The 19,363-nt window shown below is 40.0% G+C and overlaps 1 protein-coding gene across 5 annotated transcripts in view; it reads right to left on the bottom strand.

The window, feature by feature from the left end:
- TMEM255B (transmembrane protein 255B) overlaps positions 1-19,363 on the bottom strand; it is a 64,582-nt gene that overhangs the window by 27,570 nt on the left and 17,649 nt on the right. For all 5 annotated transcript variants that reach the window (XM_062487943.1, XM_062487941.1, XM_062487945.1 and 2 more), the window contains one exon: positions 8,143-8,232. In XM_062487943.1, coding sequence (XP_062343927.1) covers positions 8,143-8,232 — 90 coding nt within the window. The remainder of the gene's footprint in view (positions 1-8,142; positions 8,233-19,363) is intronic.

The following is a 19,363-nucleotide window of genomic DNA, read 5'->3' on the forward strand; positions in this document are numbered from 1 at the left end:
GAGCAGCACAAGAAAATTCTAGGCAGATTTGGTAAAAAAAAATAATTCTTAAGTATGTTACCTCCTTGGTATTTATTATAAAAGACTAAATAAATACATTACAAGCATGAAGTTCCATAATCTAGCAGCGGTGATGCAACACATTTTAATAAATACTTAACAGAGCCATAAATAATAATCGATCAAAACTTTGTTGAATACCTGGGAACATACTTTCCATGGACATTATATGTAACTGAATAATCATCCACCCACAGAGAGAGAAATTCCTGCTCCATTATACGATTATTCATACTAACCGTGGTTTCTTCTTAAAGGTGAAGCAAATGAAACTTTCTGCTAGGGCAAATTGCAGCATACTAAAACAATTTTTATTCTAGTAGAATTTAAGGACTTCAGATCCATGTGAATAAACAATGCCTTTTCCATTTTTTTAAACTCCACTAGTTTCTGCACTGGGCAACTGAAAACAATGTTTTTCCTTTGAGAAATGATGAAAAAATTATGAAGTATTTTTGCTGCAATTTGAAGTCTGCGGGTGGTTACTTTCTCTCTATATATATGTCAATGTAGAAGCTTTGAATTTTTTTCACAGAAAATAAGCATCTGTTGTTAGTCTAGATACATATGTGAAAATAGGAAACAATTATCTTCTACTGGCAGCACATCAGAGTGGAGTAGATTATGCTTTTCAGAGCAGACTGCAGCCTTTTGCCCCAGACACCCACCTTTCTGAGGACTGAAGGGTAATTAACTTGTTTTATATACTTTGCATAAATTCCATCATGGCCTGTGCTTTGCAAAGTAAGGAAGTAAAGATGGAAGTAGACAATAGATCTCCCTTGACCCAAGCTGCTATTCTACACTGCTGAACAAGTTCTGCTGTCTCTGCCACTCAGCTGATTTTTGGATGTATAGAAACCACACAGATGCAGAAGCCAATAATTTCTGTACAAATGCAGACTATAATCTGTGGGAACTAAAATACCAGTGTAATTTTAAATTTGGATCAAATCCTTCTCACTTTCTCACCTCTCATATTACTTCTCACATTAAAAATAAGATTATTAATGTAAGTAAAATGTGTAGCATTTCCCTATCCTATTTCCTTATTTCTGGGGCTGATTTACAATATACTCAATGGAATTCATGCCTATGTAAGTGCACTAGAAACAAAGCTAAAAGAAAATAATTTAATTTTCAGAGTCAAAGAAATTGGAAATGCCAGATTTGCTACTACTCCAATGAACTAAAAATTCTGCCCAGTTTTACACTGACATTGTGGTCTCTGTGCAACAGGATCATGCAATTAAATGGCAGTGGCATTTAACCATTAGCTTTCAAATCTTCAGATGCATGGGCCATTCCCTTAACATTTTCCCACAGTTTAAACTCCCAGTTTAAAATAAAAGAGTAGTCTTCCTCTCTCCTTATTGCATGTAATTGTAGTAAGATGGTCTTGCTGCATCTTCACAGAATTCTTCCCTCAAAGCGGCTCTGCTGTACTTTGAACGACCAAAGCAATGACATTAATGAGAGATCTCAGTTTGGGCTGTTGAATCTCAAATAAAAAGCCCATGGACCAGTGTTTATGTCAGGAGGCTAGGGAATCCTGGACCCATCCTTGTGTGTCCTTCACAGTGGGGCAGATGGGAAAGGAACTTGAACCTCTATTTTCCCTTATCAACAAGTGAATTCCTCTTTGGTATCCAAACACAGTGTGTGTGCTGCCTAATAGACATTTCTGTTTGGTTGGCACTATACCAGCCCTCTTCCCTCAGGAAAACAAGTCACAGCAGGAAAGAAAAAAAAAAGATTTTAAAGAATTTTCAATTTGGCTAAACTTGAAAGGAATTTCATGAACTAAAAAAAAAAAGAAAAAAAAAAAAAAAAAAGAACTGTATGAACTGGGGGCTTTGTCCCTGCCAGTGTGAGAGGCTCTGCAAACTCAAGGGGAAACCATAAGAGGTTCTCCAAAAAAAAGAAGAAGGTTGCCATTATTTTTCTTACTGCAAAATATCTGGCAACCAAGCTAATGCTTACTACCAGCTCCTCTGTACTGCCAGTATATTCAGGCTGTATGCATCATACTTGCCTGTCTGGAGACAGAGGAATATCAGACTGCAGATTTGTGGGTACAAAAACCCTGTATCTGTGTTCTAGAGCAGAAAACATTAGCAAGATGGCAGTTTTGCTGACAAGTCCCTGGATGCATCCAATATATTCAATACATATGTACTCATATATATATACATATATATATATACATATATATATATATAGAATATATTCATCGTTGGATTGTCTTGTAGGTTATCCAGTATGTGAGGAATAGTGGTTTTAGTAGAGATACTATTTACGTTCATGTTAAAGATTGCATTTCCTCTGTTGATTTGAAGACCAGTGAACCTAGATCAGAAATCTTGAAAAATGGTCTTCAACTGTTTTTTAATCTATTAAATCCTAAACATTTTCCAGCAGAGAACAGGTCCTGGCACCACACAGACAGGTTTTACAAGAGGTAATAGAGTTTATACTGACTGTAAAAATAGTTCATGGGAGCCTTCCTTGAAGACCCTGCTCTAGAACGACCTCCTGAATAACTAAGGCTAAATAATTTCATCCCAAGACATATGCTTCATAAGATTACATAAAAAGAAGCTTGGGATTTAAATATTTCAGTGGTGGAGAATTATCCATAATCTTGACAAAACTGCTTCCATAATTCATTATTGTCAAAACCTCATCTTCTCCATGGTTTGAATCTCTTTAGCACTGACTTCAACTCACTGCATTTCTTTTGTTTTTGTGTGAGAGACTAAAAGTCCTCTGCTATCAGATAACCTTTGACTACATAGATACTGTAGAAAAGACATGATCAATTTATCTGTCAGCCTTTTCTATGTCAAATTAAATAAATCAAACTTCTGAGTACTTTTTCTTAAAGGCACCACTTCAGATTTCAGATTTCTCTTCTCCAAACTCTTTCCAAGTCAATAAGGTCTTTGGCAAAGCACCAAAAAATACCAGAGCTGGAATCAGTAATCTAGCAATGGACCCATAGGCTATTCCTGTATAGCCAAATAAAAGCCAGAGACCAAACTCCACACGGTCCCATCACTTTGCTCACACCAACACAGTTTAGCACTATATGTCTAGTTCAGATCTAGTTTCCAAATACCTTGTGGGGGTGGTCTGAAACGGCTCTGTAATGTCAGTACCTTCTCTTATATTAGATTTCCCTCTGACTTCTGTTGTGGGGCTTTGGACTTATGTACTCTGACTAATTTAACTTTTACAGGACAGGGCACTCCCAAGCTGTAATGTGCTTTACAGGGAAAATATATCTGAATAACAGGAACAAAAATGATAGTACATCAGGACCCATGCTTTTCAGGCCCTCCAGGAAATTCATTTTCAAAGTATTTGCCCTTTGATTTAAAATATAGTCAACTGCATTTGGATGTGTGAATGGGGTTGTCTTGCAGTACAAAAGAGAAATCTTGGCAGATGGGCTTAAGCCGGTTGCAAGAATCCTCCTTTGCTCCAACTAAGTTCATAAAAAAGAATTAATCCCACCCTGTAAATGGCTGGTACTCTAGGATTGCAATCTGTGCTTCCCATCTCACTGTCAGATGCAAGGTCTAATACTAGAATTAATACTGTGAGATAGTTGACCACTGGCATCAAAATGAACTGGTTGCAAACTTAAGCACTCTGTAATTAGGAAGCTCACCAATGAAACAATTCTAACTCAGTGGACCATCAACATAAAAATCACTACTGAACTAATGCTAGTTTTCAGTTATAAATGTTTAGCACTCACTCCGCTAACAAAAAAAAAATACAACTGCAAAGCCTTTCACAGAATCACAGAACAGTTTGGGTTGGAAGAGACCTTTAAAGCCCATCTAATAGAAATTAACATCTTCAGCTAGACCAGGCTGCTCAGAGTCCTGTCCAACCTGACCTTGAATGTTTCCAGGGATGGGGCATCTACCACCTCTCTAGGCAATCTGTTTCAGTGTTTTACCACCCTCCTTGTAAAAAAACTTTTTCCTTAAACCAACCCTCTTTTAGTTTGAAAATATGACCCCTTGTCCTATCGCAACAGGCCCTGCTAAAAATTTTGTCTCTTTCTTATAGGCCCCTTTAGGTGCTGGATGGCCCCAGTCTCATTTCCATGGAGCCTTTTCCTCTCCAGGCTAAACAACCCCAGCTATCTCAGTCTGTCCTCATAGGAATGCTGCTCAGTCTCTCTGATCATCTTTGTGGCCCTCCTCTGGACTTGCTCCAAGGGATCCACATCCTTTCTCTGATGAGGACCCCAGAGCTGGATGCAGCAGTCCAGGTGGGGTCTCACCAGAGCAGAGAAGAGGGGCAGATCCCCTCCCGCTGGACATGCTGCTTTTGATGCTTTTTATGGTATATGCTATGCCATGCCATTATATTTATGAGTCATACAGGATAGAAATGGAATGAAAAGTGATTAGGTGTAATTTTGTCTCATGTGGCAACATGGAGAACATAAACTGTATTTAGTGTTGCACTCCAGAGAATCTACTTAACTTAATTCCAGTGAAAAACTATTCTTTGAGTTGTTTCAGTGTTTTCTGCCACCAGTTGTCAAGGTAACAACTTTGTCAGACATGGAATACAACTGTTTGTTTGTTTGTTTGTTGTTTGTTTGTTTCAATGGGAAAGCCAATGGGCTTGCTCAGAACATTTTCAAATGGCTTTTTAGAGCATCTGGCCTGTAGTGTGGAAGACTGTTGCATCTCACAATGGAAAAGCAACTCTGCCTTCCACAGCACCCAGCTTTTCCTTCACAGAATCACAGAACAGACTCAGCTGTAAAAGGCAATTTCCTCACTTCATACGTGGATTTTTTGCTTTTGGCTATTTTAGGTTCTTCCTGGAGGACAACTGCAAAGCTAAAGATCATGTGGCAATGGTCAAGGCTTGCAGTCATGAATAGGAGGTCATGTGTGCCTGAGGTGGGACAGGGCATCACCCGGTGTGGTGGGAGGAGGTTGTTGAATTATCTCCAGTAAAACTATTGGACTATTCTCATCCGCTCTCAAGCAAACACAAATGCACATAAATTCCTTTAATCACCATATTTTTCTGAAATAACATCACTGCACTTTAATTTCAACTTTGATTTATTTCACTTGATTCTAGTTTGGCAGTTGATTTCTTTTAAAGGTGAATTATATCTGCATTGTTTTTTTAAATAAGCTACAGCTATTTTAAATCAAGCTACATTTCCTTCAGTGTTTTTAATTTTATAAATGGCATGATCCAGAGCCTTCTATAAAGCAAAGTAACTCTTAAATAATTTAAGTATCTCTTTTCTAAAAAACATCCATTTTCTGGAAGAATTTTTGTCAATTTCATTCCTTCTAGGGAAGGAAATAAAACAAAGAAAAGTATTTTATTATTCTATTCACAGTTTCATAAGAACAGGAGAAAATGTGCAACAATAATTGTCTCCGTTCCACTGCAGGCACTTACTAAGAAAAATCTGTAATTATGTGATTTGTCCTCTTTACATCCTTCCAGCTCAAATGAAGCTAAAAACAAAATGAAAAAGGGGACACATTTCTTATTCCAAATTTATGTGAAAAATGTTGCATTTGCAGTCAGTCTGAAGACTGCTTGGCTTCAGCTACCATTTCTCACAAAAATTTTATGGCTTTAGTATAGACTAGGCACTTGCTCTGACATGGCAGGAATTTGTCCTTTCCCTGACTGGAGGACAGTTTAATCCAACTCTTCAGCAGCAGCACCCCAAAGGAGTGGACAAAATGGCGACAGCACAACCCAGGTCTGAAAAAGGCTGGTACTGCCCACAGGGAGCAGACTGAACGTGGTGTTGCTGCTTTTCCTGAAGGAAATGAGCTGTCATGAAAAGAGGATGTAACACAGTGGCAGTGACACCATAATCTGCATGGCACATGTTCTTTTGATAAGGCCCCACCATTACCATGAATTAAACTGGGAGCACACTTACACTATCATCCCTACAAACCTTCCCACGAGAAACTTGGTGATGTACACCTTTGCTTCACCTGCTCCTGTCAAGTTCCTTATTAGACAGAGGAGAATGGGTTGAAGTGAGTGTAATCATGCTGACACACAAATTAGTTTTCCAACAAATGGTGCTAGTTAGTACTTCTTTGCTCTGTAATAGGTGAAGGAGACAGCAAGATACAGATGTGATAAACAGAACTAAACCCAAATGTAAATAACTGGTCATGGATTTCCATGAAGTCTGTCATGATGTGACTGAAGCAGGATCATGCTATTGGGTTGTACATCTCCAGCAGTCTGGGGAATGGCTGGATGGTGACCAGCCCCTTCCAGTCTCCAGCTCTGCATAGGGGATGCAGTCATATCCAGTCACTGACTTAACCACATACAGATACAGAACTCCACACCAGATTGTAAGATGATTTTTCTTGGGTTAGTGCAATGACTCTATGCTTTGGTGCTCTCCAACTGAAAACACCTAGGAAGGTGTGAGGAGTAATACCTGTGTCTGTGTTTGAGACTGTCACACTGTCCCCTGACTCAGTACCTTGCCTCAGAGAAGCTGTGTCCACCCTCAGCAGTGGGGGCTGTGGCTGCACAGCTGCACTGCAGTTATAAGGTGTAAGTCTGTACAAGTGCCATCTGAACACTTCCTAATGATCACATTAAATCAGGACAGAAATAAGTCAGGTTCCTGGGAAATTACAAAATCACAGAATCATCAAGGTTGGAAGAGACCTTTAGGATCATCCAGTCCAACCATCAACCCTAAATCACCTCTACACCATATCCCTAAGTGACACATCCAGATGTCTCTTGAACACTTACAGAAATGGTGACTCCACCACCTTCCTGAGCAAATTTCTCCAATGCTTAACCACCCTCTCAGTATTCCATCTGAACGTCCCCTGGCTCAGCTTAAGGCCATTTCTTCTCAAACTCTCAACTGGGACACAGCAGAAGAGACTGACCTTCACTGCACTGTCACCTCATTTCAGATAAATAACCTCTTCTTGTCCAGACTAAACAACCCCAGCTCCCTCAGCCACTCAGAACAGATCCCAAAATTCAGTAAGTGATAGTGGTTTTCCAGGTCACAACCACCAAATTTTCTGGAGTAAGTAATCTAAATAGGAATTTGCTCCTCTCCCCTTTTAAGCAGCTCCCATGGAAGGGCTCTCTGGGCCTGTGTTAGTCAGAGGCATTTAAACCAGATGTCATCCAGACCAACTACAGGATAAATCCAAGAAAAAGCAGGCCACTTTGGCATCCTGCAGGGTCTGTATAGCACAAAACATGATTACAATCCAGAGTATTTATCCATGCTCACATTGCACATCTCAGTTGTTTATACCAATAGATGTCTTTTGTCTTGTGCAACGCACATGAGACTCTGAAACCCACATTTGGTTTAAAGCCCACTTCAGAAACAGTAAAATATCCAAGTGATCTAAACCCTAATTATTCTGAGGTATTTGCTAACAGAAATTCAAGTAGGGTGTCACTGATGCCAGTGGAGTTATGCTACCCCTCAATGAACATAAGCAGAAAGATGAGCAGGCCCATGGTATTTCATAGCAGAGAGAGGCTCATAGACCATCACACTTGCTGTATTATTTAGCATACTATATCTGACCTCTAATGTCTGTTAAGACACATGACTACTTATTTCCTGATGCTTTTGGAAATCAAAGCTCAGTTAAAAGCTAGGGTTTAGACTGATTTTTTTTTAAGATATTCTATCACAAAAGATAGAACAGCAAACAACAGATTTCTAACATATAAACTAGCACATTCAAATCCCAACAGGTCTTCTGGTGCTCATCACCAGGTGCATTCCAAATCCTTACCATGCCTACAAAGACTTTGTGCAAAAGGAAACAAATGCTGGTAGTGATTGAAATGCCTCCTTTTCTATGCAGATAGACCCCACCTAGATTCACCTTTTAGCATGCCTTCATAACATCATTTAATATCACCTTTCTATTGGAATCTCCAAGAACTACGAAAAACCCTACTGCTAAACATAAACCAAATGAAAATACTTTCCTGCTAGAAATTACATAAATAATCAAAGTTGAAAGATTACAAAATCACTGTACTTACTATGTGTCGTGCTGCGAACACTCCATCAACTATTGCACAACAGAAGGCTGCCACAACACCAAAGCTGATAAACACAATGGAGGCCACCAGCTGAGAAGAGAAAAACAGATTGAGCAATCTTTTCTCTATAATTCTTTAAGTAAAACAATTATACTAGTTTTTCAAGTGCTCTGAAATGATGGTTCCCACTGCTGTAATTCACTTTAGATCTGTATATCAGGATGACAGCCATACACTAGTAAAAAGGCAGAAACTCTTGATGCTGAGTTGACAGACCATCAAGCCTACCAGAAAAGTTTAAATCTTTCAAGAGAAAATAAGGTCAGCTGGAAGAGTTAAATTCACTGGTGATTTGTTCCAAATCAATAAAACAGCAGTGCTTCCCCAGGGACACGGCAAATGTCATGTTTCCATTGGCTCATATAAATCTTTAGAGCTTTACTACTTGGTAGTATTTCACATCAGTAGATTTGTAGTAAGTTAATAGTGAACAATCAGAAATCTTTTATCATCCCAAAAATAGCTTATGCCACAACAAAATCAGAGATTCAGAGGACTGGTAGCTGTGGAAGGGCTGGGGAGTGCTGCCTTGGCCCCCACCCTTGCTGGGGTTTCAGCCTCAGTCTCAGAGTGGGCAGAGCAGAGCAGAGCTCAGTGAGTGTCCCAGCTGCAGCACAGATAGCACATCTTCATCAGCCTACTAGCCATAGCTTCAGACCTCGTTCTACCTCCCAAACTGCTTTGTTCATTAAGCACTAATAATTCTTTCTCAACAGGACTGCAGATGGTGCAGTCCTGGAGCACAGCTCTCGCACAAGCAGTGGTGGTATGGATGGCTTGGGGGAAAAGGCTGTGCAGGTTGGGCATGCTGAGCCCCCTGGTCACTGTGCTGCAGCTCTGACAGCAACTGCAGGGCTAGAACAACCCCAGACACCATTTTAATTTACAATAGTATTAACTTATAGTTAATAACAACAACACATATAAAAAAAATTCTTGAAAACCAGCAGAACAGCATTTTTTTATTGATAGAGCACATGGAAAAGTGATTCAGTTGAGAATGCAGAATCTTTTTGTTATTTGTCATTAAGTGCTCCTTCACAATGTGTATTCCTGAAATGCCCAGGTACAGATTACCAAAATTACATTCATATAGTCCATATATTCTTTTGCCTACACAAAATCTGCATTACCTAGATGCCCATTTTCACAAATTTGTAAGGCATCACTAACTCACCTGAAAAATGGACTCTAGCAGTTATTAGGTTAAGAACAGTACAGTGTCAATAGTGCTTCCAGGGGATGCAGCATTGGTGATTTTCTCCAAAATATTTATATTGAGCAAGTAATAAACTACAACCATATAAGCCCACAGTTTGGATGCACGGGTCAAAGCAATATCACCCACTTGGAGTAAGAGCTCTTCTGACACACTCCTTTAATCTCCCCTGAGCTCATGTCTCATGCAATCAGAGATGAGTCAGCTCTGCCACAGGGATTGCTGTGGAGTTAGAATCTTCATCATGGGGAGAAAAGGGGCACACAAATGAGGCTGAGGTTGATGGTACTGGCTGATCTGGGGAACATGCTGCATTCCCCCTGCAGCCAGCTCCATCTTGCTGAAGCCCTAGGTAAACACTCTTGGCTGCATCACCCTTCAACCTCTGCTATCCTGTGGCTCTCCAGTGTGGCAGATCATGTCACATGTCCTATGAAGCTGGCTGTCTAAAGACTTTGGCATGCAATTCATCAGATTGAGAAGGCTGTGGATTCCTATCACTGCAGAGTAGTGGACTGTGCTGCCCTGTGGCAGCTGCATGCACTATAGATCCTGATCTCTTTATTTGAAAAAGCAGCAGTGTTTAAAAGTTCTGATCAAGCCATTATTGTCTGATAACTCTATCTTGTTTTTCAAGTCATAGCGGTCAATCAAATAATTAGTGGACTAAGTCAGGTGTCTCCAAATTGCCTGAGCTCAAGATGAATTTACTGGGAGCTGACCTCAAGGTGGCTTTTCATTTCACACATGAACAATTTATTGATGATCTACAATCCCCAAACCAACATTTTCCAGTCACGGAGATAGCTCAAATCACCTAATGAGTGTGCTGGCCTTTCAGTTTCACCTATAGCCTTAGGGGACCACATTTAAAGGTGCAACAAATCACAGTATAGAAAGGAGCTGTGGAATTGGCTTTGCACTCCTCAGTCATGTTGGAGATCATCTACCCTTCCAAGGGGTTGTGTGCAAGTCAAAGGTTTACAGCCAGAGCCTGCAGCTCTTATCTGTGACTACTAGCAACTACTTCAGTGAGCAGACACTTTAGAATAATTTCATGACTGAAGTAATATCTATCATGATGCCAAAGTGGCAGAACATGACAATGAGAGCTTTTCATGACTTAAATTGCCTCATATATATTTGAACGACAAAAGAAGTAACAATACAAGAGCACCACTAAAAAAATTTCTTAAAATAAAATTACAGATTTATATGCTCTCTCAAATCTCTCATTGTTTACTAAGAACGTGAGAAACATGAAAAACCAAGTACAAAATTAATTACTTCTGAAAATTGCCAAGACAACAAAATGAAGGGCTATTGTAAACTCAAAAGCTAATCTTCCCAAGTAGTAGGTGATTGCTGGAGCAATTGTGAGTTCACAAGCCTAGGACTGTCTGGAAAAAGAAGCAATGCAGTTCATTTAAAGACAGAGAATGTTTGCTCACAGGCAAAAAAGAAATAGCACTTGAAAATACTGATCCATCACATCATCTTATCTCCATTTCAACAGCATTATATTTTGCCAGGACGACTATTCATTATTTATAGCAATATATTTGAACAGTTATTCAAGAAATAATTTTGCTCTTGCTATTCCATTGGCATGCAGCCAGGCTACTCTACAGCTGTTGCCATCAGAACATGTTTACTCCTGGCTCTTGTATAGAACACAAGAATTTGGTTATTTACAAGGGAGCCATAAAGCCAGTTATTAAACACTGAAAACTGTACTGTGTGGGCCTGACAATCAAACTCAAAAGGCAGTTGCTTAACAGAGGGGTTTTAGCAAAAGGGAGAACAAAATAGCACATGGAATGAGGGACGTTTGTATACACTATTAACTGAAGAGCTGTAATCTATCTTCAGCTGTGTCACAGAACCAGGAAAACACTCAAAAATGCAAAACTAGTGAAAAGCTGGACTGCTAAACTCTTGCATACTGCCTTCTTTTAGAAAAGACATGCATTTTTTTCTCAGAATTCACCTGTCTTGGACAACCTCCCATCCTTCAGCAGGCATCCAACACCACTGCCTGCACTGTCACCCTCCTACACACAAGACTAGTGCAGGCAAAGCGGACACACAGTGGCCAGAGATGATGGCCACAGACTCTTGCTCAGCTGCCAGAAATACACCTGGCTCAGGAAGCTGGCAGCTAAGTCTCCCACAACAATTCCCATTTTTGGAGGTACAAGTTGGCCAGAGACCAGACCCAAGATGTAGTTTGCTGAGGCCACCCCAGTTGCAGCCACATGCTCATGTACATGCTGCACACAAACACTGCACACAAATACTGCACACAAATACTGCACACAAACACACACACACTGCACACAAACACTGTTCATAAACATTGCACACAAACACTGCACACAAACATTGCACACAAACACTGCACACAAACACTGCACACAAATACCGCACACAAACACATAAACACTGCATCTCAGTGCATGCTGTGTGCTGGATCACACACTGCTGTGCCACGTCCCTGCTGTGTGACACACACAGACCTGCAGCCAACATTTGCCACCAGACCCACAGAAAACCACACTGCTCCTCAGCAGAAGCACATGCTGGTTACTGGCTGGCACCTCTCTGGCTGTTTCCAACACCCCTGTGGAATACTAGCTAGCTAAACTCTCAGTTCTGGCACATCCCTGGTTTCCTCATGATTCTAAGTTAGCCTTTACCTATCCTCAACCAAAAAGCACAACTTCTCAGATAATGACAGTCACCTCTAGCAGCAGATGCTGTGTGAGATGCCTCGTTCTCTCACTTTACACCAAGTAGACCTGAGACTGAAAAATGCACAGATTTTTGTCTTTGAAATCACCTCGGTACTGGATGCAAGTTACATTACATCTAACAGACTCACTTTGCTCATGTTAAGCAGCTACTTCTGCATTGCACAGCCTCAAAAGTCTCCAAGCATTGTGCCGTTCATCAAGCCTTTCTGGGATTCTTTTCCAGGCAGAAAAGGAAGCAGAACTACCCTGATGGATGTAAATTGAGAACCACTGTCACTCAATATTTTTTAATGTGGAAAGTTAAGTGTTCACAAAAGGATGTGTAAATGTTATGCCACAGGTTTGTAAAGTCCTTTTTTATTCCCACACAAGTTCAAGCATTTGGAAAAGAAATGCATGGGGCAGTTTATTGTAGGCTGCCTCTAACATTACGTTCCTCAAAGTACAGTTTAATTCTGTGGCCCTTTTTACTGGTTTGATTTCCCCATGTCCCCAAGGTCAGAATTATAGCCTTAAATAAATCTGCTGCAATTTTTTCAGTTGGAATGTTGATGATGTAAGAGTAGAAGTTTACAAAAACTCTTATCACAAATCCAAAACAGAGAGTGATTTTCCACCCTGGTGCAACCAGGTATCTGGAACAACCAATCTCAGCCAGGAGCTGCATCAGTTACCATGGTACCTCAATGGGTCTATAGATTAGCCCACAAAATTAAGACAATTAAACTCATTGCACTGCATTGTATTTCAGATGCTGCTGTCAACTAAGCACTATCTGTCTTGTGAAATGAGCTGTATATAAGTACTTTAATTGTGAGTTAATTTTCTCTAATTTGGAATGCCCTCTCCTGTGTGGCCTCTTCTCACACAACAGCCAATACTTTTCCCTGCCCTTGGGACAGATGTTTTGCTGCTGTGATGAAAATGAAGCATAGGCAAGACTCCTACACCTTTCACAACTGAGTGAATTAGGAGGTTTCTCACTACACCAGGTAATATGCTACACAATTTATGGCCTGACAACATATGCTTTCCATAGGCTGGTTCTTAAATAATGGCATGGCTCTAATTGAGGCTCTGCTAGAGGGTTTTCGCACAACAGGAGATGGGATTACATTGTGTTTGTTATTCATTAATGCCAACTCCAATCATAGCTGTGCATTGGTTACAATGACAGGAATTCATAATGGTGAAAGACTTTCATGACTGCCCAAACCATGCATTCCAGTTCCTAAAGGAACCATACAAAAAGAGCTGGAGAGGGACTTTTCATAAGGGCATGTAGTGAGAGGACAAGGGGAAATGGCTTCAAGGGGGGGATGGGAAAATTTAGGTTACGTATTAAGAAGAAATTCCTTACTGTGAAGGTGGTGAGGGACTGGAACAGGTTGCCCAGAGAACCTGTGTATGTCACATCCCTGGAACTGTCCAGGCTGGATGGGGTTTGAGCAACCTGGCCTAGATGAAGGTATCCCTGTCCATGACAGGGGGGTTGGAACTAGGTGATCTTCTCTTTAAGGTCCTTCCCAACCTAAACCATCCTGTGATTCTATGATTCTGTGTTGTCAGATGTTTAGATTAAGACTAGATCAAGTGACTAAGTTAAAAACTATAGCCCTTTCACAGTACAATCACTGTTGAATCCAGCAAGTCCAGTCATATGTTGTTCAATATTATCAGCAAAACCAAAGATCTTTGATTCAGATTTCCTTCCCTCTCTCAGTTGTTAATAGCACCTCAGGGCATTGACTTGAGCCTGTGTGATTGCTTACTGTCAACTCAAAGGGCATCTTTTTCTCTAACCCTTAGTTTGGTTCCCTGCTGTCCAGCCCTTTTCCCTGCTCTTTCTCCCAAAGGGCAGCATCCCTTCATCCGCTTAGCCAAACACACAGGAAGCCAGTGAAATTCACTCCATAGGCAGAAACTTATTCCCTCAAATGGGTTAAATCAGAAGACTGCAGAGATAAGATTTCCACTAGATTCAGTGCAAATGAGAAGGTGACACCATGTAGCCATGACAGAAGGATAGGAGGCAGAAGTGCTGACAGCAACTAATAGAATGTTTCACCTGTTCCATGTAATTTACAGTCCTATGGACTATCAAAGTAAAAGCTAGGTTTCAGCTGTAATGAATAAATCATAAGGAATGGAGTTATTTTGTTGTTTATGCTCAAGGAGACTTGTTTTACTGCCTGTGAAGAAGTCTGCTGTTTCCCAGTATCGTGTCAGAGATAATTAGGAAATATAGCAACATGAAAAGACCAGTTGGTGTAACAAAGGCACGAGAGAAGTCCCATGAGAAATTTGAGCAGCCTAACATGCATAAAAAGGTCAAATTAATTAGATAAACAAAGGGGAAAGAATATAGAAACCACATGAGAGGTATAAATTATTATGCCAAAGAGAAAAAACAAGATCAAAATCCACTTTCAAAATCAACGTAGCATTTTCATTTGGAAAATTTTTTTTTCCCTTGCCCCACATCCTGAAGGGCAAAATTGTGAAAGGCAGGATTTGCAACATCTTTTTTACACCTTAGGTACACACAGTTAATTTTTATCATCTGTAGGCATCAGTAAATTGCTTACTCTTTTTCTTCCAGAAGTATTGCTGCTCAACTTTTGTAGATATTTCATAATTTAGGCTGCACACAACAGCTACTAGGTACTACTGCAGAAGTATCCAAGAATGGGAAATGTGCAACAGGCTGACTTAGTGGTCCTGGCTCTCCCTCAGCCCAAGAAGTTTTATGCAGTACAGTTGAGTAAGAAAAGAAAGGGAGCACAGGTTCTGAGTCTGCTTACTCCAGCTCCTAAAGGCACACACAGACATCTTTAGGACAGGGACTACTTCTTTACTGATCAGATGAACAGACTACTGGAGCTCCTGGGAACTTTCTTTGCGTCATTTGCTGTGGCAGTTTGTTATGGAGGTGGGAGAATTCAGCATCTGACCACCCTGACTCTCTTAGGTTGTAATATAGGATGTGACCAAAAGTATGTATTCTATCACCATCTGTTGAAACCAGGTGATCTTTATCTCCAAGGGAGATATCTTCTGTTAATGGGCCATCTGTTCAAACCAGGTGGGGCAGTGTTCTTCATCCTTCCTCTAGGGAGATACCAGCTATTAAAGGGCCATTGAGTCCCACTGCCTGACTGATAAAATTACATCATCCCATTGGGGGATGCTCCACCCAGGGGGAGGAGCCAAGCATTTCCTACATAGTTAAAATTTGAGATTTGGAACACCACAGCAGCCTTTTCCCACTGGATTACAGAGGAAAACCAAGCCTTTCTACATCATCACTGGACCTCCAGAGGAAAACTGCACCCTTCTACAGGACCACTGCTTCAACTAAACCACATCTGTCACTCCAGGAGGCCTGCAGCCACCATTTAATGGGACTGCTACCAACACCCTGACTGATGGGGTGTCAGGCTGCATTCTGACTGTCAGTGTTTTGGGTTTGTTCTTTGTAAGACTGTATTTCTATTTTAATTTTCCTAGTAAAGAACTGTTATTCCTATTCCCATATCTTTGCTGGAGAGCCCCTTAATTTCAAAATTATAATAATTTGGAGGGAGGGGGTTTATGTTTTCCATTTCAAAGAGAGGCTCCTGCCTTTCTTAGCAGACACCTATCTTTCAAGCCCCAAGACACTGACACGTGTCCGGGGTTGTGTGGTGGCCGTGCTGGGCGCCATGGCAGCAGGACTCACACTCTTGCTCTCTCTCTTTGCTTGCTATTTCCCTTTAGGGCATGAAACCCTAGAGTTCAAAACTGTCCCTACAAAAGTAGCATGGAAACATTTTGCCTTAACATTGTTCTGTCCAAATAAAACCTTATATGCTACCTCTAATAGTTCCCTGGTCTAGGTCTCTTCATTTTCACTCTCTAAAAATGTTGTATTGAGCATTAATCCTTTTCTTATACCAATGCATATGCTTTACTCTTTCTGTAATTCATCTTATCTTCTGTTTCTAACTTGAAAAAACACGTGAAGATACAGTTTCTGTGAAAAATGTTACATGAAATAAAGACAAATTTTCCTCTATTTTTATCTTCAAGCAATGAAAGATTGGTGGGAATTAAATCAATAGCCATTATGAAACATGAAACAAAATTACTGGGAAAGGTTACCTGATTAATACATTCTTTCTTCTCTCACAATTTAATACCAGCTACAAAACCAGATTTAGAATAGCTAGGAAATTGTTTCAAATTGTTTTACAAGCAAATCTTTACTAGAATGACCAATCTACAGAATAAAAAATCTATATCAAGCAGTTTCTGTGCACTTAAGACTTTGAAACCGGAGTCACCATTACAGTGCAATCAGAGAATGAATATGATATATGTGTAAATGAACACATATTAAATTCAAGATAATTCATTTACTGATTAGTAAAATGCTTGTCTTGATTCAGTTAAAAAAGCCACCACTGATGATGCACTATCAAGTCTCCTGGGATTCTGGTAGAATCTGAGACTTCACTGGAGTCCAACAGATATTATTAAAACATTAAAAAAAAAAAGAGACTGAACTATACTTGCTTTACATTTTCTAACAGAAGAAACAAAAGGAAATAAAAAATAGTTTATTTTTCTCCCAGTGCAGGGTTAGCTTTATTATCAGTGCTCTTTTAAGCCTCCACAATATCTAAGAACCCCAGATTGTCCCAGTAACCATTACAGCAGTTACTGATTTCTTTCCAGCAGCAGCACATCTCAGCTTTACTCAGCTCGTTCAAACAGGTCTGCTGTATTTTGTCCTAAGTCTGAACTGATCCAACCACCCTACTGGCTGACCTTCTCTACTTCTAGGAGGTGCAGTGCATCTGCTCTGCTCCACCTGCGTTTTCACTCCTTTTAGTGAAGTTTCTGTTTTAATGGTCTACTTTTCTTCCATCCCATTAAATTAGGTGCTGAGTGTATGATCAGCCCCCTTCCCTCTGTTTCAGACTCCTACTGTTATGTAGGGCAGCACTGAGGCTTCTCAGGGCAGTTCAGTCTAGTGTGCTTTTCCAGATAGCGCCACCCTCTAGCCACCTTTATAAAGAAAAGAGAGAAAAAAAATAATCTGGATCTCACAGCTGGAGAAATGTTAATGGTTTTGTAACCTGCTTAATCAAGTCTTAGTCCAATAGGCACTTCAGACTGGTAAGTATTCCCCTTTGCAAACACCAACAAAATCACTTAGATAAGAACACTTAACAATTATGACACTTTTAAAGACATCAAATTAAGTCTAGAAGAAAAAGCTAAATACAGCATTAAAAGAAAGGGGACAAAAGTGAAAACAAATTTAGATTCACTGATCAACAGTGCTGACATCATAGGAATTCATAATGTATTTCCTTTCACGGATGCTGTTTTATTGCTTAAGCTGGAACAAGGTCATTTCATCACTTAAACAGCTGTTCAGAGTGGTATAAACAATAAACCAAAAATACATAGTATACCATGTCCCATAAAAGGTTATACTTCCTGGTAAAACATGGTGGAATTTACATAGGCCAAGATTGTCAGAGCTGACTGTTTTAGCAGCAAGAACTGTTTTCACACCAAAGTCTCTGCTTTCACAAATTCTCTTTCCTTATACAGTGACTGCATTGGTTTCTCAAGACACACACATTCTTTATAGAAATGCATAACTACAAGTTTTCATGTAGTGAAATTCTACCTGCAGAGTTTGGAAAATTGTATCTGTCCTTCAGGGATGTTCAGCTATTTAATTTGAGCTAATTCTTCAACGAGAGGTTCTGAAACTGCCTGTCTTTTTCACAGGGCACACCCCACCTCACCTTCTTCACCATGCACACACCAGAACATATATCAGATTCCTTACTGAATCTTTCTATCCTGGGCTCCTGCTTGCCAGGAAGAGTAATTGATATCTTTACTGTTCCACAAACACATTTCATGGGTCTTAAGGTTTACTTTTGTTTTCAACTGTGTGACACAAACACCTTCATTACATAAACATCACAAGAAAACAAACAGGCAGTTAAAAAGTGCCCTATTATGCACTTAACCCCGTGTGCTGTTCCCAAGCAAGATCTGAAAGGAACTACATCCCAAAGACTGCCACTTAGTAAGATAGAGAACTTAAACTGACTTTCTGGGTTGAATCTTTGGCTCAAAAGAATGGTGACAGCCTTTAAAGACTGCAGTATTGAAAATAAGCTCTGGTGGTAAAAAGACAGATTTTCATTCATATAGGTATGCATCTTCTTTCTGTTTCTATAGAATTTAAGCTTCCAGAAGCAAACCAAAGTAATTCTGGTTGCCAAGGAAGCTCTCCAAATAGAAACCAAAGAATCACTTTCAAAATTTCTCCCCTTTGTGACCGATATTCCATTTCTTTCTTCCAATGAGGTGAGAAACCTGAGGTGGGTAAGACCTGGGACTGGCAGAACCAATGGACCAGCACTGGGCTGTCTGGGAGGGAAGGAACTGAAGTGCTAGGCTGCAGGTGGAAGTATTTGGTGGCATCTCTCTAGCTATGTCAGACAGACACAGCCCTGATGATGGAGCCTAAAGATTGCTATATACCTGACTGTGCTTCCCATCACAGCTTTACTGGCTAAAGCAACATGGCACACACATCTATGAAGAATGGAAAAAGCATTTTGCACAATAAAGACATAATGTCAGCGGCACACTGGCATAGACTTCTTTGTCTTTGTTATATTATTTGCAGGGCATGTCAGCTGTAAATACATAATTGCACATGTGAGCATATATTACAGGTTATGTATTATATGGTTATAATGTCATACGTCATATAATATCACATTTCTCTAATATAATATTTACATATAAATAAATATTTGCATGTCTGCCTCATGAATCTGCGCTGGTAAAATCTGAAAGCATACACCTGTAGACATAAAATGTGAAATGCCAATACATAAGGAATGAGAGCAGGGTAGAGCTGAAACATCTCCCATGTTTCTGCTGGTAATGCACATAGTGAAAGCATGTATTTTTGTCTTTGAGTCCTTGAACTTTAAAACTCTCAAACACTGTTGGGAAATTCATGCTATCTATCTTCAGATATTTAACTCACTGACAATACTTAGACGATGGCTTCACGCCATAGTGAGTCGATATTAGAGATTATTCCTAGGAAAAGGGACAAGTCTTGTTCCCTCCTTCCACAGATTCCTCTCTACCCTTA

Source organism: Cinclus cinclus, chromosome 2 (assembly GCF_963662255.1).
Source record: "Cinclus cinclus chromosome 2, bCinCin1.1, whole genome shotgun sequence".
Classification (NCBI taxonomy): Eukaryota; Metazoa; Chordata; class Aves; order Passeriformes; family Cinclidae; genus Cinclus; species Cinclus cinclus.